This window comes from Vigna unguiculata, chromosome 3 (genome assembly GCF_037176805.1).
Source record: "Vigna unguiculata cultivar grain cowpea cultivar isolate G323 ecotype 2 chromosome 3, ASM3717680v1, whole genome shotgun sequence".
In the NCBI taxonomy this organism is placed as follows: domain Eukaryota; kingdom Viridiplantae; phylum Streptophyta; class Magnoliopsida; order Fabales; family Fabaceae; genus Vigna; species Vigna unguiculata.
The window spans coordinates 64568586-64594938 of NC_140794.1; the positions used below are offsets into that span (position 1 = coordinate 64568586).

The 26353-nt window shown below is 32.6% G+C and overlaps 3 protein-coding genes across 9 annotated transcripts; 1 reads left to right on the forward strand and 2 right to left on the reverse strand.

The window, feature by feature from the left end:
• Positions 1 to 1525: 1525 nt before the first annotated feature.
• On the forward strand, positions 1526 to 6439 carry LOC114176442 (pathogenesis-related homeodomain protein-like). Its single transcript, XM_028061486.2, has 11 exons — positions 1526 to 1970; positions 2520 to 3033; positions 3543 to 3708; positions 3913 to 4033; positions 4135 to 4247; positions 4367 to 4702; positions 4781 to 5017; positions 5110 to 5199; positions 5321 to 5371; positions 5766 to 5972; positions 6067 to 6439. Exons 2-11 carry the CDS (start codon positions 2540 to 2542, stop codon positions 6334 to 6336), a joined length of 2085 nt encoding a protein of 694 aa, XP_027917287.1. The 5' UTR covers positions 1526 to 1970; positions 2520 to 2539; the 3' UTR covers positions 6337 to 6439.
• A 2833-nt stretch (positions 6440 to 9272) lies between these two features.
• Positions 9273 to 18181, reverse strand: EMB2191 (Cytidine/deoxycytidylate deaminase family protein). Of its 6 annotated transcripts, none has more exons than XR_003603548.2 (9): positions 17885 to 18181; positions 13600 to 13763; positions 12989 to 13026; positions 11490 to 11556; positions 10404 to 10563; positions 10215 to 10311; positions 9890 to 9990; positions 9677 to 9764; positions 9273 to 9604 (listed from the first exon to the last, which is right to left on the reverse strand). XR_003603548.2 is itself a non-coding variant. In XM_085671585.1 (9 exons), the coding sequence occupies exons 2-8, from the start codon at positions 13645 to 13647 to the stop codon at positions 9727 to 9729; spliced, it is 549 nt and encodes a 182-aa protein (XP_085527711.1). In that variant the 5' UTR covers positions 13648 to 13763; positions 17885 to 18181; the 3' UTR covers positions 9273 to 9604; positions 9724 to 9726. The 6 variants fall into 6 exon arrangements, 5 of the variants coding, with proteins under 5 accessions (XP_085527711.1, XP_027922227.1, XP_027922228.1 ...); XM_085671585.1 differs by having other exon boundaries at positions 9724 to 9764; XM_028066426.2 differs by having other exon boundaries at positions 9717 to 9764.
• A 4271-nt stretch (positions 18182 to 22452) lies between these two features.
• On the reverse strand, positions 22453 to 26143 carry LOC114179806 (protein CHLOROPLAST IMPORT APPARATUS 2). 2 transcript variants are annotated; one of them, XM_085671504.1, is made up of 3 exons: positions 24432 to 26143; positions 23784 to 23939; positions 22453 to 22688 (listed from the first exon to the last, which is right to left on the reverse strand). In XM_085671504.1, the coding sequence occupies exons 1-3, from the start codon at positions 25404 to 25406 to the stop codon at positions 22650 to 22652; spliced, it is 1170 nt and encodes a 389-aa protein (XP_085527630.1). In that variant the 5' UTR covers positions 25407 to 26143; the 3' UTR covers positions 22453 to 22649. The 2 variants fall into 2 exon arrangements, with proteins under 2 accessions (XP_085527630.1, XP_027922069.1); XM_028066268.2 differs by lacking the exon at positions 22453 to 22688 and adding an exon at positions 22836 to 23118 and having other exon boundaries at positions 24432 to 26142.
• Positions 26144 to 26353: the final 210 nt, after the last annotated feature.

Here is a 26353-nt window from a genome sequence, read left to right on the forward strand (position 1 = left end):
TCGAATTTCATCCTATAATTCGTTTGCAAGTGCATTGGTGTAGTTGGTGTTCTTGCTCTTTCAATTAAAAGTCAAACACTAATATCTAAAACTATCAACAATTTGACCTCTCCCAATAAATACTTTTTTTTCATATATTTATATATTTTTATCATACGATAAACAATATAATCAATCTTGTTGTCCCAATAAATATACATCTAATACTTGTATTTAAATTCGGGTATAATTATATTTTAACTATAGGTTTTGTAAAATAATAGATAGAAGCTGGAATATAACCATGTTAGTTTTTTCTGTATTAACATATTGGATTAATTATGGGTTTATTAAACAATATTGATTATAGAAATGAATATTGCATTGATTTAATTATAGTGATGATATTCATATTGAACTTTCTATAACTTTATTGCTCTATTATGAATTAATGAGTCGGCTGAAGTTGAAATGGAGGACTTTGAGGGGGACTAATTGTTGATGGAAAAAAGTGGAGAATAATATATCTTGTATGTTTTTATAGATCGAAATTATTCCAATATAATATATTTAATATAAATTTTATTCTTTATTTATAGTATAAATGTATATTTTAAAATTGTTTAATTAGCTTTTATTTAATATTTTATGGATTTTAGTATTTTACGTCACTCCTTAATCACGAGAAAATTCTCTGAATAGATTTCATATTAATAAGTGATGAATAAATCTATATATATCATGATTATGATACTATTATTATTTCAAAATTCTGAGAAAATAAGGTTGTAGGATCTTTTTTCTTATTCAGCTTTCCCATTTTTTACTAATATTAATTTTGAAAATGATTTTTGTTCGTAATGTTTAATACCATTACATTCATAACTAACATTAAAACTATTGGCCAGGTGAAAATACTATTATTTAAATATTTGGTAAGGAATCAAGCCTTTTATTTATAGTATATTAAAATAAAATTATAAAGAATGATTTATACTAAATCAAGATTTGTAAGATACAGATAGTAATGTTTTAAGAATGAAACGTTTGTTGCATTCAGGTTACTTTATTTCGGAATAAAAGAAATTAAACACTCTTTGTTATTTAAAGTAGCTTTTAAGAGATATTTTAGTAAACTTCCAATGATTACTTGGCCTATACAAAGAAAATAAAATGAAAAAAAGTTTGGCACAAATAACGTTAAATATACTAATTAACTAAAATTTGTTTGATAAAAATGATTTTATAACAAACATCTAGAATGGTAATCTCTTTATCTTGAATGACATCAACTTCAAATTATTTGACAGCAACAACTACATAAATGAAATAAAAACATTATTCAAAAAACAGAAATAAAATCGAAATTGTTGTTGCCTACTTTCATTTTAATTTTGATAACATAATTATGTACCAATTTGATTGATGCAAACATAGTCTGGCAGTAAATTAAATCAGTAATTTCTTTCTGCTAAACTCAATCTATGAGGAGATCACAAAAAGATTCATGCTCTCATTGCATATAACCAAGCACTTTTGCTTCCTTTGTTCATTGACGAGTTGAGACACATTGGCTACACACAAAAGGCAACAATGCCTATGATTAACCACAGAACCTGATTTTTTTTCTTTTTTCTGAAGACTATATCAATGTTATTTTGTTTCTTGTTTCAGATTCTGCCACAATTACTTGTGAAATAGAAGCACACACAGAGAGAAAAGAGAAAGAAAGAGAGACAGAGAGATTCATATAATGAATGGGAATGGCAACATAACAAGAAGCTAACCGTTGTGGCGCTTGGGGTAGCTATTGACGGCGACTGGTTTCATCAATCAACATTGGGAATCTGAGACCCAATTTCAAATTCAAACCAATCTCTCAATTAAACTTCACCCATTCAATCCTTGCAACTCCTGCACTGTCACCATGTTCACACCCTTTCAGGGCCTTACAAAGTTCTGATCTTTACTATATTCCTCTTCCTTCACAGGTTGGTCTTGTTTCTTTTGCTTCAAACTCTTGTGGGGTTAGACATTTGGATTCAAAGTCAAGGTCTTGAGGCTCGTGGTGTATTGGTCGTTTTGAGTACTTGGGGTATTTCGTGTGTGTTCTTCTGCTTATTACAAGTGCTTTTTTTCTCGATTTGAATAACTGAGGATGACTTATTTGTGATTCTAACAATCATGTCTCAAACATCGTATATTGACTTTCTTTATTTTGCTGAACTAGTCAAGTAATTCATGATTCAATGTTCTCTCGACGAGTAATACTCATATTCATATGTAATGCTCCACTGTTTTTTGCCCGTTTCATATAATGTTTGGCCTTGTTCCATCCTGCTTTGATTTCAAGAATTTGATCAATTGTAATGCTCGTTTTTTAACTACTCAACCTTTTTCTTCTGTGTATGTTGAAGGTAATTGTGTAATTATACCCGATCAATGGATAACGAGCAACTTAGTATGCATTGACAAGACCAATTTCTGTGAAATCGTTGTCTTTGTTTTCGCAAGATTCATGTTTTGTGCTGAAATTTCAGGATTTAACATATCAATCAATATGCGGGATGGTGTGAAGAAGTCAAACGACAAAGGATCTAAAAAATCTGGTCATTTGAAGGCACGTACGAAAGGGAAGAAGGATAAGGTGAAAGTGGAACCGAAATCTCACACAAAAAATGTTGGCACTGACTTATCAAAGAAGAGAGTTATCTCTTCCCTCAAGATCAAAGGACCTCGTAAGGATTCTTCAGAGAAGAAATTGACTACTGGACAAAAATTGCCTTCGAAGAACAGAAAATCTTCACAGAAGCCATTCTCAAAGATACAAGACAAAAGAGCTTCTCTTAACTCTAGAAAAGAGGGGAAAAATGCTGATGGGGAGGTAAAGCTTCAAAAAATGAAGAGAAAGAGAACAAAGAAAAGACAAAGGAACAACTTGGATCTTGATGATCCTTCACGCCTGCAGAGGAGAGCACGGTATCTTTTAATCAAAATGAAGCTAGAGCAGAACCTTATTGATGCTTACTCTGGAGAAGGTTGGAAAGGTCAGAGGTACGGTATAAGTTTTCCTATAGCTTTCTTCTTGTCTAAAAAGGTTGGGTGAATAACATGCATATGTTACCTTTTAATTTATTTAGTTAGGAGGTGTTCCTTTTAATTGATTTTCGTTACTGTTATTCTAAGAGGTGCATGCTCTATGTTACTTGAAATGTTTAGGAGATTAAATTATTCAAGAGAAATGTAAATAGATAAATGACTGGTTTATTGAGTTACACTTCCATTGAATTAGGTGATAGCTGGAGTTTTCATGTACCCATTTGAGCCGAATTTATTTGCATGAAAAACTTAGAATGATTATGCTGTACCGTTGATTATAAACCAGAATGGATTGGTGTCTCCAAACATTCTTCATGGACAACTGCTTATGGCAATGCAGTGCAATCTTAACCTGAAAACAATTATTAGCTATTTTGATCAACGCTAGCTCTTGACAAATTGACAAATGGCAGTGTGGCTCATCATTATTCTATTTTTTGCATTGATGGAAACTCCTTTCACAGTCGAGAAAAGATTAGGCCAGAAAAGGAGCTACAACGAGCAAGGAAACAAATTTTAAAATGTAGACTTGGTATTCGTGATGCCATTCGCCAATTGGATTCCCTTGGTTCATTGAGTAGCATTGAAGATTCTGCAATCGCTCCAGGTGGATCTGGTTGTCATGAACATGTGAGCAAGTATCAGCACTTCATTGTATTAAATGTTTCTCTATTCTTTCCATTTAATACTTGTGAACCAGCTTCATACCTTCTCTTATTTTTCTAACGGAGAGCCATCTCTCATGCCTTTTCTTAAGTCAAGTTGTATCATGTATGGAATGACAAGGCACATTTTGAAAACTGTATATTCAGTCTTCTATTTTTCTCAATCTAGATCATCTGTGCTAAGTGCAAGCGTAAAGAACCTTCAGATAATGATGTTATACGATGCTATGGTACATGCAAGCGTGCTTTTCACCAAAAATGTGTGGACCCTTCTTTAGACACTGAAAATGGTAAGTTAAATTCCATTATATGATAACAAGTTGTTCTTTAGGTTGCAATTCCTCTGTTTTGACTTCATTAAAGAAATTATTTGTTTAATTATACATTGCAGTTCCTCCTGGAGGGCAGGACTGGTTTTGTAATTTCTGTGAATGTAAGATGGAAATACTGGAAGCTATGAATGCTCATCTTGGAACTCACTTCTCCTTGCACAGTGCTTGGCAGGTTTTTAATCTTATTATCTCTTAACACCATTTATTTTTCTGTTTTCATCTCTCTCTACATATATTATTCCTTATATTCCTACTGGTTCACCTAATAATTCCTTTCTGGCATAATTAAAGGATGTATTCAAAGAAGAGGCTGCTATACCTGATGGTGAGACTACATTACGGAATCCTGAAGAAGAATGGCCGTCAGATGATTCTGAAGATGATGATTATGACCCAGAGAGGAAAGAAGACAGCCACAATATCAACATGGAAGGAAGTAATGATAGTGCATCTGATGATTTAAGCAGTTCTACCAGTCTGTGTTATTCCGAAGATGAACATTTTCCAGTACATGGTGTCAGTCATGAATATCTTTTTGTCAATACCAGCATAGATTCTGATGAGTCTGAGGGCAAAGCCTGTGGGCGTAGGCAGCGAAAAGCTGTTGATTACAAGCAGCTTTATGATGTAAGTATATGAAGTTGTCATTGATTTGTTTGCTGTCTTATAATGGAAAAGAAGATTCATCTGAGTTCATTTTCCCAGGAAATGTTTGGGAAGGAAGCTCCTGCATATGAACAATTGAGTGAAGACGAAGACTGGGGTCCTGGCAAAAGAAAGCGGAGAGAAAAGGAGTGTGATGCTGTTGATTCTCTTATGACGTTGCATGAAAGTGAGAACATTCACCCCAATAATGAGCACAACAACAACATACCAAGAAAAAATTCTTCAGGCACAAATATCAAAAGACATTGTTTTAGGATTCCACGTGATTCAGTTGAGGTACTACTAGAAACACTTGGTCAATTTATCTATAAAAGGGTTATATGCGCTTTTAATTCATTCTCCTTTCATCTTATTATGAAATGAGCCAGAAGCTTCGCCAAGTTTTTGCTGTGAATGAACTTCCTCCAAGATCTATTAGAGAGAATCTTTCAAAAGAGCTAGGACTTGACACTGAGAAGGTGCCGACTTACTTTATATCTATCTTCCATTCGAATTTGCTGATGCACACTGATGCACACATGTCTAGAAACACTTTATTTGTTCAAACTTTCTGTTGCTAACTTGTGCTAGAAAATGCAGGTCAGCAAATGGTTCAAAAATGCACGTTACTTGGCACTTAAAAGCAGAAAGGTAAGCCAGCCAAAGTTTAATATCTCATTGTTCAATTTATGCAAGTCTATTTTGTCTTTCTTTTCTTTAAACAATTCTTGCACTAGTAGCTCTTCTTATAACTGTCATCTAGTTGTTTATAATAGTGTTTAAAACACACTTATTTTTCTTATGAAATTGATTCTGAACAAATGTTGAGCTTTGCAATTTTAGATTACTATAACTAAAATCATATAATAGGATTAATCGATGACTGAAAACAGAGAGAAGCCTTAGAATTATATGAGAAGACTAAGAGAGTAAACTTAGCATTTTTTGTGTGTGTAGATTTACTACTTCCTTTTGTGTCAGACAGTCAAATTTTGTAGTCCTTTGGAATTTGCAATGAACTCTGATATAAGTGGATTTTGTTCAGCATCAAGCAGGAGAAGCAAATCAACTTAAGGGAATCACTTCCACAAAGAACTCCACATTACAAAATCAGGAGAAAACTGATATTTTGAAATCAAAGACCTTGAAATTTACTACAAGTCATTCTCAGAAGGATGTTAAAAATGTCAGTGGAAGAAAGAAAATTAAGTTTTCTAGCAAGAAAATACCTCCTGAAGAAAATGGCAACAAGGTGCTTTTCCAGTAGTCTTTATCATATATAATATAATTCTCTTGCATTGGGATGGTCCTCGGTTAACAAGTTTTCACTGCTTTTTCCCCTTCAGGAGTCTATGGAGATCAGTGATGATGTGAGCTTGAAGATACTATTGAAGAAGAAAAAGAAGAGGTTGGTAAGTTTTAAATTTGTAGGAGATTCCCAGACGGCAGAGTTGGAATTTGAAAGACTATGCAAATTGAAGCAAAAACTAGTTAGTATGAAACAAAAATTATCAACAATTCAAAGTTTCAGTGTAAAGGGTTCAGATGAACCCCATTCTAATGAACCATCCATTGTATATGTACCCACAGCTGTGTTAAGGGAAAAAACTGAATGATAACTTTTATTGCAAAATTTATCAAACCAGTTAATTCCTGTCTCCTTGTATGACTTCCCAAGTTAACCATAGTAATACCAATTCTTTTCACGCCCCTTCATAATATTGCTGATGATACCTCAAGCCAGATATTGTTATTCTGTAGATATACAAAACCACACATTTCATGTTCACTCATACATAGCAAACATCATTCATTATAAATGCCTACGTTATTTTAAAAAAAAAATCTTACATTTGTAACTGTAATGAAATGCAAAAGCAGATTTATTAAGAAAGTTGTCTTTTCTTTTTTCATTCTCTTGTTAGTTAAAAGAAAGGAGAAGTAAATATAGTGAGTTAAGTTTCTATACAATACAGTGAACCAGAATAGTTAAGGAATGTGGTAGAGCTTTGTATTTTAATTATTGACCAATTCATGCTTCCCATCCACTGTTTAAAAAGTAAAGGATTAGAAAACTTTTTTATCCAGCATTTTACTTAGGCTTTCTTCACTTAAAAGATTGATTTGGGGAGAGGGAGGAAATGGATCGTAGTGGATTAGAGAGAGTAAAATGTATGTTATTTTTTTTTAAAGATTTGGGAATGAAAATATGTAAATTTAGAGGTAAGGTTTGTGAAAATTTGTGAATAATATAAATTATGTAATAGATAAAAAATAAAACTTTAATAAATTGAAATGTAAGATTACAATTTTTCTCTTATGGTTAAAACTAATATATTATTATTATTATTATTATTATTATTATTATTATTATTATTATTATTATTATTATTATTATTATTATTATACAAATGTGGAATATGATACATTCAAAGACAAAAAATTATGCAATTTTCACCTAAATTGGAATCGGTTCCAAACTTGAACTGAAGTTAAAAAAATTGAGGATACAAGGATAATTTAACAAAATCACTCTCAAATAATCTCATTTCAAATGAGATTGAAAATTTTCCCTATCTCGTTCTTTCTCTTCTTCTTTCAGTCTCAGATCTATTGTATTGAACACAATTTTTTCTCTCAAATCATTGCACCCTATTCCCTTGGCACACTACAATAGGTGTAAATGAACAGTCTTATGATTATTTTAATTTTCAATAATTTTTATTTTAGTTCCTATAGTTTATTATTCATTAAGTGATATGTTTGTCACCGAGGAAAATGAACACATTTTTTTTTTACTTCTGTAATGATAAATCTATTTATATTAGTTTTTGTCTTCAATAATTTTTGTTTTCATCTTGATCTCCAATAAAAAATTTATCTTTATTTAAGATCTTATTGTTTATTGTCTTGAATAATGTTCAAGATTTTTCATTTTGAACATATTTGTTTAAAACTTATTTTATTTAAAGAATAAATAAATAAATCAATGTGATATAAAAAAAAATATTTTTTTTCATTAAGATTTGCAACCTGTTTTTTGTTTTATTTTTTTACTTTTAACGGTCAGACGAAAATAATATAGAGAATGATAAAAAAACATATACTTATTCATTTTCATCTTTGAATTTGACCTTTAAATAAAGAATACTGAAAAAAATGTCAGAAGTACAAATCCTAATAGAAGCAAAACAACATTATATTTATCACTGATTTTTTTTTTAAGAAGGTAATTTAAAAGAATACACACCAGTCATACTGATGTAGTGACTTAATAAACACTCGTTAATTTAAAAATGTCAACATAAACCATATAAGTTTAATTAAAAATAAAATAAAAAATATTATAAAAGACACGGAGAACAAAAGAAAAGGTACAAATTTATTAAAGACTATGAGCGAAAAAAAATTATAAACACTAGTGTAAACACAGGCGCTATCGCGCCTGCGTGTACACATTTTTCGAATTATATTTATAATTGATGATATTGTAATGTTATTAAGTTAATGAACAAAATAAAAGTATATTTATAAAAATTAAAGTGAAATGTATGGAGAAAATATGAAAAAAATAATTGTTGATGAATAGTATGAGAAAAAAGAAAAAGAAGATAAATAAATAGTTTTATAAAAACTTGTAAAATTAACCGTTAATTTTTAAAAATTTAATAAATAATTAAATTGTAAAGGGTAAAATTGGAATTATGAAATGTGGACACAAAAGAGGGAATCCCCTTTATATATAGTTATAGATAGATATCAGGCTTATCTATCAATGTGATGTGACACCCTAGTCCATCATTTAATTAATATGTTAAGATCCTCATTTATATATTTTAATTGATTTTTTTTTATTGAGTAATCAACATATTTATACATTTTAATTAAATATTTATCATCCAATATTTAAGTTAATTAATAATGTAATTATTATTTTGTTTTACTATCTTACTTATGACAGAGTCTGTTTTAGGTGAAAAAGAAAAGATAGATTCGTGAAAAAAAAATCATAGAAAATAACGTCCCGACTCATGAACACTTGATAAGAATATATTGTATATTTTTTGACCAATTGAATAATTAAGAAAAACACATTGACACGAAGAGCAAACTTATAAGACACATCAACATTTGTAACATAGGCTAGACATTCAAAAACTCTAAAGTGTGAATAAGAGAATTTTTTCTAAAGTTTTTGGAAAGGTTAGATGTGCATAACCTATTAATTATATGACCTCCAGTAGATATATACTCTGCCAAAAATTGTAAAGCAATATAAAACTAAAAACAGAAAGCTCAAACTAACTCAATGATATATCTATATTTTCACCCGATCACCCATTTTGTTAAAATGAATAAATGCAAGAATATTGATAAATAGTATCCCATTTTTAAAAAAATCTTACTTTGAGAATAATTCCCCGTAATTGTCATCCCGAATATTTATTATAACGGTGTTAAATTGAGTTTTCACAAAAGAGAAAATTTGGGTTAAAAATTTGTGCACCTCATTTTTATGATTGCATAAGAAAACCTAAGTAAAACGTCAGAGTCATCCAGAATAGTAAAAAAATACTTTACACCAGAAATTGAACCGACAGAAAAAGAAGCCTAGTTCGAACTTCACTGCACCTTCCAGAAACTAAAACATCTAACAAAATTGAATAGCTTCAATTCCATTTTGCAACTAGTTTGAACTTCCTGTAAGAAAGAATCGGTTAGAACGACAACATGTGATTCATCTTTCTAGTAATTGTTTTAAATTATACATCAAGTTGATTTTCGAATTGAAAGGCGTTGTGTCACATTCAACACCAGCTTGAACCCGCCCACTATGCTACGGTAGAGCAGATTCCCGGTTCATGACAGATACCATATCAGCAACTGTAAGACAAAATAGAAATTCAAACCAATGGATTAGTAAGAAACAACTTTCAGCCATACATAATCAAAAACCTTGTACACAGAAATGGCGGAAACGAAGCCGGTGATATACAAATTACACTTCATTCCTGACGTGCTAGAGGCCTGTGCGGCTTCGGAGCTGAGAAGAAATAGAAAGAGCATAAGTATTATTTATTAGTATGGAGTAAATGGACCACATGTCAACAATATCGTAAAGCTTTAGAAGGTTTTGTGCGCTTGTAAGAAAGGACGCGAGTAACTTACCATTGGGATTTCCTTGCTCATAGAATGTTCGAAAGAGAAGGACAGCTTCTGATGCCATTATACCTCCAGTACATTTGTAATTCTTTCCTGATGGAGCTCCACTGTGTATAAGAAAAATAAGAATTATTTATTTACATACATTAGTGGATGTAGCGGACAGATGTAAGGTAGAAAGACAATAAACAACAATTAATAATTTTACTGACAAAGTAAAAATAATAACAGTAAATGACATGCAGCCTACAGAATAATAATGATAATAATAGTAATGATAGAATAGTTGAAGACAAGGCTTGCATAGATGGTGCTGAGTTAAGAGATGTACTTATTGACTGGTGCGGTGTTACTTGAATGCAGTGACAGTATCGATCCACAGCCTCCAAATTTATCATTTGAACAGCCATAAAATACTTCCTTTATACCTGAAATAATACACAAACAAATGAATTAGAAATGACAATATAAAGAGTGCAACTGTAATAGATTGTTCAACTGAAGACTACAAGCAGCATACCTAAAATTGATAAAGCAGATGCACACATTATGCATGGTTCACAGGTAACATAAAGACTGCAGTTTGAGAATTTTTCAGCAACTTCAGACATTGAAAGTCCATTTTTCTGCCACTGCCCTAGAAGAACGTCTATAGCTTCCATTTCTGCATGCCTTGTAGCCTGATAATAACAAATGCGTGGATGATAAAACGATTACAGTAATGAAGAACAGCCAAACAAAAGATGACTAAAGAATTGCATAAAGCTTTGGTGTGAAACTTGAAATAACAGTAAATAAGTTTTGTAAGAAAAAATGAAAGCTTTTTGTTTACCATTATTTGATAACAAAAAAATTGACAAGAACAATCAAATATTTTTCTTTATGATTAAAAGTAGAAGTACTAAACTAAATCACATTAGGAGCCACCAACCAAGGACTAAGCGAAAACAAATATTAACAAGGTGTGCGATCACTCATCCAAGTCAATAAAACCAGTAGCAGAATGCAAAAAGACATGTAAATTCAGTGCAAATATGAACCAATTATCACTGGAAGCAAATAATATAAACTCACGTATTATCACATTTTGGATGTTTTCTGTCACTTGAAGAATGCACTGTGTGCTAAGTAGAAATTAAATTTCACTGTTTTAAGGCCAGAGTGAATCAGTTTTCACTATGTATATGGCTTTTATAACTATAGATTTAATAACGTGTTTAATTGTTATAAATATTCTCTACAAATTTCCATTCACGCAAATAAATATTGGGCATTCAGGTAACAAGAATTCTCACTTTTCTGTATAAAAATTCTCGTTCTCGTGTTACCATTCACAACGGTTGAGTAAATACCTATTTAAACTCTCCCACTTTTTTCATGCCATAACAAAGGAGAGTTCTTCATTACTTTCAGAACTATATAATTTTCAAATTTCACTTGCTATTTAGATACCATTTATACTGTGCAAAAATGCATGCTAATAAGGCCTCTATCAAAGAAAAAAAAAACTTACAGAAACCAAATCTAATTAAGTTTTCAGCAGAAAAGCATAACATTTAAAAGTAATCCACAGTTATGAACAACAAATAGATTGTTAAAGCATTACATTTCGTGTCTCAGTAGTTCGGTTCCTGCCTGAGGCTATTACCTTCCCATCCTCAACAATCACACATCTGGCAACAAAAACCACAGTTTGCATAAAGAGAGTAAACCAAAGCAATAATGATCTAAGGAAATGATAGACATAATCTATCCAATCAGTTCAATGCAGAATACAATCAAGGTGACTAATGAACAAAGATTTTCTTCAGCCGATTTTACACCCCAACAAATGATAGGAAGCATACCAGGAATTACAAGTAAATGTTTAATGCACCATGTGTCAAGGTTACTATGATGTTAAAGGAGAAAACAACAAGCCATTATTACCAAATAAATTAATCTCTGACTATACATGCTAATCCAATTGTTTGATGTCAATAGTTCAATGAAAAGGGGCATTCATATCTAAATTCAAAAAGCAGTTCAACTGATTGGATCTGGTACAATACATAAGAGATCAATGATCTTCAAACATTCCGGCTTATAACAGATTGATTTGACCAATCAATCCCATAGCATGTTTCGGTTAGGACTTAAAGCACAAGAGGAGAGTTCAATCAAAATGATTAGCAGTCCTTTAAGTGAGAGAACCTAAAGGCTTACGTATCAAATCGAATAGTTTAGCCTACTCAATGTGGACAGCTAATACTTCATCCCCTTTAAGGGCTGACATCCACGAAGACTTCATTCTATCCATTGACCCGATGGTGTACCCTTTTTCCCTATAAGGGCTTTAATCACCTATCAGTATTCACTTTGCACCTTAATCCAACTCGTAGGCAGCCCTTTCCATAACCCAACTCTTTATGAAAACACCGACTACTACGATTTAAGTAAAGAAACCCAAAAGACTAGTTCACTAAGTGGAAAAACCTTAAATCTTAAGTATCACATCAAATAGCTTATCCTACTCAATATGAGACTCATAACATTTTCAGTTGCCAGTCATTACAACTCTGCTTTTGATCCATTAAATCCCATTGGTATTGACTTGAAATGACTTTAGCAACTGATGCATATAATTGACTTTCTGTTTAATCAGTACCTTGTCTTTTAAATAGGAGTCATGCAAGTCTTGTCACGTGTCCCAAATCCAATTAAAAATTTAAGCAATTTCTTATTACACCCTCTTTTGTCGCGTATACAGTCATCATAGCACCGAGACCCATTTAGCTCAAACTTTCCTATGCACTTCTTTAGATATATTTATGGTCCAAGGAGGACAGTCATCTTCTTCAACATTAAAATCAATATCACCCTCTTCCTTCCTGAGCCATTAGAGACAAATACTAAAATATTTTCTGATTTCAACTATCTGACAAAATATCCTCTTACCATAGAATCCATTGCCTTGTCTTAATGCAATCAACCAGAACTAGTGATGAATGTGAATGCGGATCAACACCCGTGCCTAACACTTTCTAATCTTAACAACACTTTTATCAATCACAAGTTGCACTTCCAAGGATATTCAAGTAACATGAAATTGTGAAGGTAACTTACCCAACAGGCACTTCAAGAGCATCCAAAGCTAACCTCGCCTGTCAGGTAAATCAGAGTAATAACAAGAAATAAAAAGAGTTCAATCCAATGAAATGATAATAATAATAATAATAATAATAACAATAATATCTAAAACTAGAGTTCCACAATGACAGACGGCTCCTCGCTATGAAAAGGTACAAGGGAGGGTCACTGTATGCAACCTTACCGCAGTGTTAAGGCTCGCCTTCAATGAAATAATAATATTAATATTAATAATAATACATTTCCGCATAGATTACATGGTGAATGTAAGGAAAGCAGAATCAACATAGTCAGGGAAATAGATGGCTTAAATTGTCAGTTTAAACGTAATATCATGAAGAAGACAAACATTTTTTTCCACTAAAACCTAGCACCAACTCACTCCAACGCCTCCCATCATTTCCAATTTGATGAGTTATAAAGATCAATAAGCAAAGAAACCACATAATCAACTATTTCACACACAGTTAATTTCAGAAAAAATTATCAATGGAGTTCATCACCTACAGAAAAGAACACAACCCTACCTACCAGAGGCATAGTTGCAGAAACGAATGGTGCATATAAAAATGTTTGCAAAGCATTACCTGATGTATGGCTAGCTCCATGAACGAAAGGGTCTCAGGAGAGGTCATCCTGGGCCAATGCAAAGAACAGGGATTCGAAGGAAGAAGAAAAGAGAGGCGCAACGCTTAGTGACTCACTTCACACCTTCTCTCTCAAGTCCAAACCCCCTATCATTTGACAGCAACTGTGACAGAGAAGAACGAGTGATTATTGACATAGATGTAAAACTCTCTATTCGGCACAAAGAGGGGTTTGATTGCTTAATAAATAAATACTATTTTAACGTGAGTTTCACTACCATATTTTCTTATGAAAAATGATATTTTAACCCACATTTTTTTATCCATTTTTAATCTACCACTCCCATTATTTTTAGATCATCTATTTTAATTTTTTGTAGTGATGTGATGATCTAAAGATGATAAAAATGATAAATTAGTAGTGGATCAAAAATAATGGGTTAAAATATCATTATCCTTTTCTTATACACCTCTTCTACCATTACACCATCTATCGTACATCCAATCACCATTTGAATGAAATCACTCTATCTTCAGTATATTCAAAATATATGTAGGCTAAGAATAATCATACTTAAGTTAATTACTAATCCAATATTTTAAGTCTAGTGGCTGTAAATAGACTTTAGCCCTCTTCCGCAAAAACAGTGTCTTCGGCAAGATCCCTTCTTCACACCGACAAAGGTGAAATCTGGTAACAATGAACACTTCAACTTCAGCAACACACTTGTACATTTAATATACATATTTATATTTTAAATAAAATATTTTTAGAATAACAATATCAATTACAAATTTGCATGAAAGAACAGTATTATAAAGTAGTTGAAGTATGTAGGGTTACTTTTAATAAATATTTCTTTTTTATTTTAAAATATAATTAGATAAAATTATATATATATATATATATTAGAAAGAAATCCCTTATATATTTTTATAGTTTAACTAAAATTATATTGACAATTATTTGTAACTGATTATAATCGACTATGGATCTATTTTTCTAAATATTTAAAAAAAAATTATGATAAAATAATACTATTATAAAAATACATTATTCATTCCTTCATTTTATTATTTACTCTGATTTTTATTTTATTTTAAAATGTTTTATTTTAATATACTATCAGCGTATAAAATTATTATAATCCATGGCTGCAAAAGCCTTGTTATCATAATCACGTGCATTAACTTTTCTGGCCTGAGAAATTCCAACCATTTTAATTTCACCTTTTACCTCTTCTCTCCTTTTTTACGTAGCTAAAGTATTGTAATTAATTTAACTTGCAACATTCTCAACAATGATGGTTTGATAAGAATGAGAACAACACTGGCTCACTAAGAGCCATGGTAGCTGCGGATGAAACATTAATGAGAAGTGCTCTAGCTGGTAGACTATCAACCATTACGCAAACATCTTTTGTTATTGGATCCCCATAGAGTTGGAAGCAAACATCAGTTGCTTAGCCTGCCTTCCTATGCTCATAAAAGATTCTATCACTGAGGTTAGCCTCATAACACCACTTCACGGATGATTTGCTCTTCTATGCCGCGTGTTTTAGTGCGTGATTCATGTGTCATTCTTCAGTGCACAACAACCAGAAGAATAGCCAAGTTTATATTATTTTTTCTGCAACTATTTCTCAAGGGGTATGGAGGAGATTATAGCCATGTTTACTCCAAAGCAACCTCTTTGGCTCGTGAAGCTATTGCCAACATACGAACTGTTGCAGCGTTTGGCGCACCAAAAGATCGAATCTCAATCCAGTTTGCATCAGCATTGAACAAACCAAACAATCAAGCTCTTCTACGGGACCACATATCAGGTTTAGGCTATGGCATATTCCAGCTATTGGCTTTCTGTTCCTATGCAGATGGCCTTTGGTATGCATCAGTTTTAATCAAGAAGAAAGAGTCAAATGTTGGAAATATCATGAAGTCTTTCATGGTATTCATCATCACTTCGCTGGCCATAGCAGAAACATTAGCTCTTATCCCAGACATTGTGAAGGGATCACAAACACTTAGATCAGTTTTTGGCATTCTCCAAAGGAGAATACCCATCGCCCCAAATGACCACAACCCAAAGATGATAACTGATATCAAAGGAGACAGTCTAGAATTGTTAGCTTCAAGACAGTGATATCTTTAGTAATGAGATTTTTCGACCCTGGATCAGTCCTGATAAATGAAGGTGATATCAAAAGCATAAAATTGAGGGCCGTATGTGCGCGGGCGGATGTGGGTGTGGGTGGATGTGCAGGTAGGTGGGTGTGTGCGAATGGAAGAGGATACTCACAGAAACTGGGAGTGCGGCATATCAAATAAAATTATGTATACCTCACCTCAGCTGAGGGATAATCTAGACAAATATTTCTTTCTAGTATTTCTCATCTCCCACTCTGCACACGCACACAATTTCCAGCCAAGTGGTTTGTCCACAACTTAATAAACAAACCTGCTGGCTCTATTATTCTAGTAAATGAACTATGTTTCAAAGAGTTGGTAAAAGGCCTCCTCTTAATTAAATGACATGTAAACTGTTGCAGAAGTATTAGAGCAGGATGACAGGCAAATCCAGCCAACTCAGATGACACAAACAAAAGATACCACCTAGGCTATAAGAGAACTCAGATGGCACGAACAAAATATACTATTGTTCTCAAAGTTAGTTTGCATTTCAGCAAAGAACACAAGAAAAACTCTAGTCTGCCAGCAAATGGATACCAATCCTACATTGCATGATCATGGTATATAGAATCAGCTCTACGACATAATTAGAAGCTTGAAACAAATGGTATATACCATTCCAAATAATCATCTCAGATTCAGTCCTTGTTTCCATGTCTATATCTTATATCTAAAACATGTCGATTCTGCAAAGATTTTTTGCATACAAATATTAGTTATCCATTGTTTTGTCACAAAGGGAATTAATTCATGTATGATTTTATATGCCACAGAGCTACGCAGAGACTGTATGGTAGGGTCATTGGCAGGCAAATGCCCTGATATTTAAAGACAAATGGGAAGAGGAAAACAAGGACAACATATAGGTTTCTATCAATAATGTAATCAACTATATATAGCAATTCATTCTATATCTTTAACTTTTATATGGACATATGACAGCTCAATACTTCTATATCTAACATTCATTTTTTTTTTTTGCTTTAATAATTCTAAGATACCATAATGAAATTCCGTGTCAATAGGACCCAAAGCATGGACATTGGTGACTGGAATTTGGGTCAGGGCTACTGTTGGGTACTGACCAACATACTTGTTTAGTCACTTGAGAAACCATGCTAGCATGGTACAATTTGGAGGAGAAATAGTGCATTCTCGTTCAAGGGGCTACCACACTGGCTCTTAAATGGGTAATGGCCATGTAGCAGAAGAACGGTTTAGAAATGCAGCCTATCCCATTCTATACAATACAGTTTCATATACAACTTGCAATAAACTGACTTTTGACCCATGGTTTTAGTCCTATGGGTGTTTTTCCTTTCATCAAACTCAAAACTTCTGGATTTGTTTAGCCCATAGGAAATCATCATAGATTTGGTATTGGTTACACCTAATTAAGTTGTTTTAAGCACATAACTAATTGGACAATTTGACAATACCATTAATGAGAGAAAATTCTCAAGAAGTCTACGATTATTTTATATATACACATATACACACCACTCTCGGTATAAATATACAGTCCCCACTACACACACACACACAGAAAATAGAAAAAACGCGTGCATACACTCATTATGGGGTGCAGGAATAAAAAGCTCAAGCCACCTTCCTTTATAAACCAAAAAAAGGCACAACGAACCAAAACCACTCTAATATTTGCTTTGTATCGCACTGTTTCATCTAAGTGTGAAATACGTACTGTCTTAGTATACTCTTTTGCTTTTTTAAGTATTTTATAGCAAACTATATTGTTTTCACCTAAGTAAATTTGTCTTAAAAGGCATTCTGAGTACAAGTTTGGCAAGGTAAAATCAAAGGGATGAATCAAGAGAAGATCAATAGGATAAGAATGTGAATCAAATTGACGAAACAACATGAAGATCGAAGAAAGCCTATGCGGGAAAAAATCTTAAGACCAGCAAAGGGCACCTATTAACAATACCCGATTCACCAAATCTTACTCCGATAACAAAATAAAACCTAAACCCCAAAATATTGGACACAAAACGGAAAGCAATAAAATCAAATTAAGCGAATTAACCAAAACAACAGAAAACCCTAAAATTCGTAGGTTGGAGAATAAGATACTAACCTTTATTCACTATTCACGAACTTCACCTCTGATGTAGAGAAGGAGACGCACGATGGTGTTGACAGGGAGGCACAAAACTCAGTGGAAGTGGTGCGCTGGTTTGACAGGTAGATGGAGAAGGGGGTTGTGCCCTGAGACGGAGACGAAGTTGGGCGGTGCAGTGGTGATTCGAGGGAGACACGGCGATGTGAACAAAATTCATAGGGTAGAGGGGAACGGAAAAGAAACGCACGAAATGTGAAAATTTGTGGAGGGAAAATAGATTTTTTCACAATCTTGTCTTTAAGAAAGAGGCCACGGTTATACTCTTTAGCCCACATTTTTCAAAGGCAGCGTTTATAAAATCGTAGTTTTTAAACCTAAAAATGGTGCAGTAAATCATGAATATTTTAAAAATTAAAATGAAAATGGAATATCTATAGTCGGGATTAAGACGTAAAAAAATATATATTTGCGGGTATATGTAAATAAAACTCACAACGATTAGAAAATAAATATTGAAAATAAATATCTACACGTAATGGGTACGGTTAATTTTTATAATGGGATGGATATGAGTATCATAATATCCGTACACGTAAATATTTGTACCAGTTATACTTTAATTTAAATTAAAAAAATTTAAAATATGAACACATCTTTTGAATGAGTTTTTTTTATAATCTGATTTTTAAAAATCTCTATTTATTTATAAATTGTCATTCAACACTATTTAAATGAGTTATTTGTACTTTGGTTGAAATTTATCAATATTATGCACTGTATTTTTATTTAAATTTATAGTTAAAATTTGTTGTTAAATATTTTTTTTTAAATACTCGTGAGTATCCGTGGATATCCATGAATTTTAAAAAAATATGCATATATCCGCATATAACGGATACTCGCACATGTATGAATACGGGACAATATTTATCCAGCGGGTACGGGACAATATTTATCCAGCGGGTAGGGTACGGAGGAGCTACTACCCGTATCCTATTCGCTCCATTGACATCCCTAGTCAGGACGAAACCTAGTTGATAAATTTATTCTCGTGGAAAAATGATATATATTGACTATAATTTTTGACAACTTTTTTATTACATCTATAACTATATATAAAAAGGATTCTCTCTTTTTGTCCACATTTCATAATTCCAACTTTACCCTTTACAATGTAATTATTTGTTAAAATTTTAAAAATTAATGGTTATTTTTACAAGTTTTTATAAAACTCTTTATTTATCTCCTTCTACATTTTTCTTCTATTCATCAACAATTATTTTCTCATATTTTGTCCATACATTTCACTTTATTTTTTATAAATATAGTTTTATTTTGTTTATTAACTTAATAACATTACAATATCATTAATTACTAATATAATATCATGCATATTCAAAAAATGCGTAGACATATGTGTGATAGCGCCTTTGTTTATACTAGTGACATCTAATGTGGTTGTGAATTTCACATTTGACTTTAAAAAAAAAAATTGACGTTGGCATTAGGGAAAGTAACTATATATAAAAGGAAATTTCTCTTTTGTGTCCACATTTCATAATTATAACTTTACCCTTTACAATGTAATTATTTGTTAAATTTTAAAAAAATAATTGTTATTTTTACAAGTTTTTATAAAACTATTTATTTATCTCTTTCTTCATTTTTCTTATATTCATCAACAATTATTTTCTCATATTTTGTCCATACATTTCACTTTATTTTTGATAAATATAATTTTATTTTGTTTATTAGCTTAATAACATTACAATATCATTAATTACTGATATAATATCATGCATATTAAAAAAAATGCGTATACACATGTGCGATAGCGCCTGTGTTTACACTAGTGACATCTAATGTGGTTGTGAATTTCACATTTGACTTTTTTTTTTAAGTTGCCGTTGGCATTAGGGAAAGATACACTTTCCTTGAAAATTTATTTTTTGGCTATTGCTTCGTCTCTCATGTCCTTCTTCTTCTTCTTCTTTTTCATCTCTATTGTTGGAATCCATAAAGTATTATTTGTGGTTAGAAACTCAGCCTACATAAAAGAAATTTCGTGGTCGTTCTACTCAATCTTGTTGACCCCTTATGTAAAAGAAGAGTTCAATGTTCGTTAAACTCGTGAAAAGTTTATCCTTGTGATTCTCCTTTCCATTTGGTTTCAATAGCGTTGAAGAAGTTGTCCATGTTTATTGAAACTTTGAGGTGGCAATTAGGTTGTCCATGGTACCAAATTTGAGGCATTTGTTATTCTTTTACTTTTTATGTTTAGTAACACATGTTTTGAAGTGTAAAAGTATGAAAGTTTGGCATTTTGTATTTTAAAAATTTCATTATTGGTGATTTTAGGTTTTTTGTCATTTTTTGTGTGTTGTAGTTCGTGGTAGGGTTTCATTTTTTGTTTGTGTTTTTTCTGCTTTAAATTGATCGTAAGTAACCCATTTTTTAATACTTAACTTATATTAAGTGTTAACTTGTATATTTTGCACCCAATACACAATATAGAAAAATATGCAGTCAAAACAAAAATATAATGAGTAATGGAAAAAAATAACATTTTGAATACTAGAATAAGAATAAAAATGAATGTCCTGAGTATTCAGATTACGCTACTATCTTATGTCCTTCGAGGTCAAATGTTATTCTCCCTAAAAACATTATTTTTTCCTCTATTCTCCAAAAGGGGTGATTTATTTCCCAAAAGGTTTGTATCTTTTTACCTCTACCAATTTCTTTATTTATAGATTATTTGAAATTCAGCTTGCTGAACGACTTTACTCGTCGGTAAATGACTCAAATTGGACTGAATTTGCAGCTTTGAACTTTATATTGTATTGGAATAACAAACTTTATCAATATATTCTATTGTTGATGATTTTGATAATCAACTTTTGTTACTATTTTTCTTAATTTTTTTGATATTTCCACTTATATGCAAATATGTTAAATATTTAAATCAAACACTGTTAATTTTATTGAATAAAACATAAAATATATACACAAATAATAATAAAATAACAAAAAAATGATCTACGTAAATAAAACCTTCAAAAAATTTATACAAATGTTATAATTATAATTATGTTTTAATATTACATGTCTTTATTGTACCTCATGAGACTACTATAATAAATTAATACATAATATATATATATATATATATATATATATATATATATATATATATATATATATAACTATATATAAAGGGAATTCCCTCTTTTGTGTCCACATTTCATAATTCCAACTTTACCCTTTATAATTTAATTATTTATTAAATTTTTAAAAATTAACGGTTACTTTTACAAGTTTTTATAAAATTATTTACTTATCTCCTTTTTCTTTTTTTCTCTTACTATTCATCAACAGTTATTTTTCTCTTATTTTCTCCGTACATTTTATTTTATTTTTTATAAATATACTTTTATTTTGTTTATTAAATTAATAACATTACAATATCATCAATTATTAATATAATTCAAAAAATGCGTACACACAGACGCGATAGCGCCTGTGTTTACACTAGTATATATATATATATTAAGATTAACATGAAGCATGAAACATAAAATAAAAGTTATTTTCTAAATTACCAAAAATGTACACCAATTAATCAATGTCCAGTACATGAAAAAAAAACAACGTGACACACGTGTGGAAAGACACGAATCAATTGTTATTTATGAGTTGATATTTATTAAATTATATTTTGTTTCTTAATAGTTGACATTGTATGAAGAAAATTTATGTATCATTGTCGTAATTTTTATAAAATTTATTTAATTAATATTGACATGTATGAATATGTTCCTGTATGCAAATAAGGTTAAGACAAAAATTTGTGTACTTATTAGATATAAAAATGAAAATCAATTTTTACTTTAAAAATAAGAACGAGGAAGTGAAATTTGTACTTATCTCATTATCATTCCTTATCAGTAAAAGATAAAAAAAAAAAAGTATAAAATCCTATATTATATAAATAAGGTAAAAATAATAAAGTGATAGACCATTAAATAAAAAACAAAGAATCAAATTAATTACGACAGACTGTTTTAATTGAGATTGAATTAATGATAACGCATATTTCTTTCTATGCACAAAAGTATACTTCTATTTTAGCTGGTAAACCAATACAAAATGAAAGTGCCATGTCCGAAGTTAAAGACGTGGGGTTTCCCAATAGGGTAACGAATCAGAAATAAAGTGTAATTTTTTCTACGTTGTAGATGCCTTTGTCCAATAAGCATGGCCAACCTTCAAATAAGTTTCCGTATACCACATGCAACTTGGGCCAAAGTAATATTAAGAATGTTTAAAAGAATTTTGGGTAAATATTTCTTAGAAAGAAAAATAAAATGTAACTATTTGTTTATAAGTTTAAAATTAGTTTAAAAAAATCATATATTTTTTAAAATTTATGTTTAATTTACATATAAACTATTTTAAACTGTTTTCAGTTTTATTTTTCGAAAAACTCATTCAAACATATTTTGAAACACATATATGTTGTCTTCAACGACAATGGAGAATCGTGGAATTTAAATATTGAATTCAGGAGGGGACATCTAATATGAAGCAAAAAAGGTAAAATTTGCGGTGGCCATGATTCTATTATAGACTGTTACAATCCTTAATTATGACGTACTGGAATAAACCAATATTGCCTTAATTGACAAGGTTAACACTGAGAGAGAAGTTGATAATGAATGTGTTGAAATTAAAAATCATATTTGAACACTAAACTTGTATCTCTCGATAGAAGGCCAACTCAACGGTCAAGGTGATTTCCTTTTACTTTCATGGCTTCCTGTCAAATCATTATCATTAAAATTAATACAAATCTGTAAAGTCATATGATTGGAAAGCATAATCACCGTTAACTTTCTTCTTTTTAATTTTGTCAGCTTTACCTAACCGGAAACTACTGTTAACCACATAGGAAACACCAAGAGAATTTTACGTGTAATAGAATCTTAGGCAATTTGTTTCGACTATTTCGTTGCATATTTCATACAGCATCAGTGCAGTAACTACGAAGAACCCAAAAAGTAAAAGGACTATAAAGGGAAAAAAAAGAGTAAAGGTTACAAAAATATAGATAAACTCTCTTTCCTTTTCTTTTTTTTTTTTTTACTTTTTTTATTGTTTTTAAAGAAGAGTCCCAAAAAGCTTGTTCTTTACATACAAAATCATCTGTGTGCATTTGAGCTAGAATTGAGCCTCCTAACAAATCGCCCCTGCCACATCACAAACAAGTTAGACTTGCTACCTCAAACATAAATGAAACCATAATTCATAATTTAATTTCTTAAGAAAACCATCCATTATATTATTCCTTTCTCCCTTTTTAGTCTGGTTTTGGTATGAAATTTTCGTCCTAGTTAGGCCACCTTGTTCAACCAACCATCATCACATCAGAATTATGGTGTCCAATAAAAATGAAGGCCGACCAAATCTGTTGTTGACATAGGAATATTTATACACACACATGTGTTCATTTTCATAGGATACAATAATGTATACCAAACATGTTTTATTTATTTATATAAGGAAAGAGAGAGAGAGAGAGAGTAATATAGTATGATGAAAGAATCTAGAGTGAATATTGTGATAGGAATGAAAAGTGAAGGAGATGCATGCGTCAGGAAGTGTTGGTGAAATTAAGAATATAAACCTAAAACATTGGCATTGGCATTGGCAATGGCAGTGGGAAGGTATCAAACTAAGGTGAAATAGATAGATCCTCAAAAGTTGGACAAAGTGGCCAATCACCGGAACTGGGTCCACTCTCCATAACAAAAATAAACTCTCATTATCCAAAATTATCATCACCAAATCATAAACCACATTTCCTCTTTTCTTTTAAATCAAAATTCTCCAACTGTCCTCAACTCACTCGTACCTTCATTCTGGGCCGTCGATCTGCGTTGACCTTCCTCACCTGGTATCTGATCTTCTTCGAGAACAGCCGCGTTCGCCGTTTCTCTTTGTAGCGCTGCACGCTAGCTTCTCTCACTCCGCCATTGTCCCACCACAAATCAATTTGCGACAGCCGCGCCTGTCCCCCACAACGCCAAAACACAATTTCCGTTACTTATTCACTACTTCCCTTACATCATCACGAACAAATTTTAATAATGCAAGACAAATATAATTAAAAATAATAATAGATGAAATCGTAGTAGTACCAGACCATAAAAGATGCTTTTACTTTTAACCTTTTTCCGGTATAACTTACCCAAATTGAAATTGAAATCCATTAAATATTACTGTAGAACTTTAATTTTTTAAAAGATTAGCGTGAAAAGTAAAGTAAAGAGGGGCGAAGCAAGAGATGCATGAAATACTTTACTATCTCAGTTTTAGAAAGTCGAATTACCATACTCCACGTGATTAAAAATCCTAACCGTGGAGTCAATCTCCAAACTTTATTAGCTTAAATTTTAAAAATGATTAAATTAAAATAAAGTTTCTTGCTAAACACGCTGTTATTTCCTCGTAAACCTCGCAATCAACAGAGTATTAGCTAGTGTTACTTAGTGGAACTTACAGTGACGTCAGTTTCCGGCAAGTCGGCCAGTGGGCTATCGTCGGCGAACGGTGTCCCACGGTCGGACCAAGCGCTCCGAATGTCGTCGTAATTCAATTTCAACATCAAACCTTGTTTCGGTTTGGGCAATTCCGCGTTCTTCAACTCCACCACGGCCGGTTTCTCCGTCGCCGCAATCGCTGTCACCTTCTTCTTCTTCATCTTCTTCTCGGCGGTCACCGGAGGGGGCTTGGTGTTAATTTTGGGAGATATCTGATGAATATCGACGGCCGGAAAATTCCACCAGTTTCCGTCGTCGACGTGTCGGAGAGCGCTGACACGGGGTCTGGGGAAGTCCGATTTCCCGCCAAAAGGCATTATCCAGGGAAAGTTATTGACGGCGTCGTTTGAGATTTCTTGGACCCTGCTCCCCATGATGCTATCGATCCCTTCTTCAATTTCCTCGTCGAGAATCGATTCCGCGTCGAGGCTCTCTTCGCAGTCGTCGTTCAATTCGAGAGAATTGAAATTCACTACGGAGCTTATCTCCCCGGGGCTCCCACACGCCTTCTCCTGCACGCTCACCACTTTGGGCCTCTCCACGGGCTTGGGGCCCGGTTGGTCCAGAAGGAAACACGAAGACGATCCGTCCAAAACCCTGAACGGCAAAAACAGCTCCGAAGAGTCATAATCGAAATTCTCCGATGCGGGCTTTGCGAATTTCCCCTGCGTTTTGAGGTTCTTCGTCGAGAAGAGGTTCGGGTAGGCCGTGGATAGAAGTGCCGCTGCTTCATTGTAGGTTTGGTTCGGTCGCTTTCTCGGCGTTCTGGGTTTCTTGGTGGAGATTGCGAGCGCAGCAGAATTGCTCGATTCGGAGATTGTTGAAGAAGGCGAAGAAGAGGTGTGTGAGGTCCTGGTGGAGGAAGACGGGGATTTAACAAATTCGAAATCGAATCCGTAGGTTCTCCCCCCAGCTCCGGTCAAACACGAAGACATTGTTTGTATGCGTGTATGTGGCACAATTTATGCAATGATGTTCAGAATTGAAGAGGCGCGGAGTGGAACATAGGCTGCTTGTGTGTGTTTTTTCAGAGGGGGCGCAAAACCCTAAACCCAAAAAGTACAAGCAACAAAAAAAATCTCTTTGGTTATTTAAAATAAGAAGGAAATGAAGAAAAGGCCAAGAGGTTTTGGGAATATTAGAGTGGGAGAAAGAGTGATATCAGAGGAAATAAAATAAAATTCTGAAAGAGGTGCTAATTGAGTTGGAAGTCTGCGAAAAAGGTTGCGCTAGGGTAGGAAAAGCAGGAGTGCAAAAACAGGGCATCCATTGATTGATCGATTCCGAAACCCAAAAAGATGAACCGAATTTGGTGTTGGATAAGGAAAAGGAAGTACTGTTGGTGTGAATAAGGGAAAGCTGGCCAATGAAAAGGGATTGAATTGTATGAAAGGTGAGTGGTGTTAAATTCAGTAACACAGAGAGAGAGAGAGAGAAATGAGACAGAGCAGAGGGTCACGAGGTGAAGCAGATAAAAGGCAAAGAACCGTTGGGGTCCCTGTATGTATAGGCAATTGGCAGGGGTATAAGCCCACACACTGTGTAACTTGGTGGAGGAGAGAGAAAGAGAAGTTGGGGAAGAAGTCTGAGAGAGAGAGAGTGAGTGTTGACACTTGCACTTGCAGTGGAGGAGGTGGAGCAATGGAGACGAGAACAACGAAGGAAGAGACAATGCTCAGTTTCTCTGCTGTTCCTATTGTGGGGACCATTCATATTAAGCTCCTATTACCCCTCTCTCTCTCTCTCTCTCTTTTACCTCTTCAATTATTTTAACTTGTTCTTTTACTATAATATCCCTCTCCTCTTTTTCATTTTAACATTATTCAATAATCAATTTACATTCTAAATTTTAAAACTTATTTAACACAAATATAAAACTAAA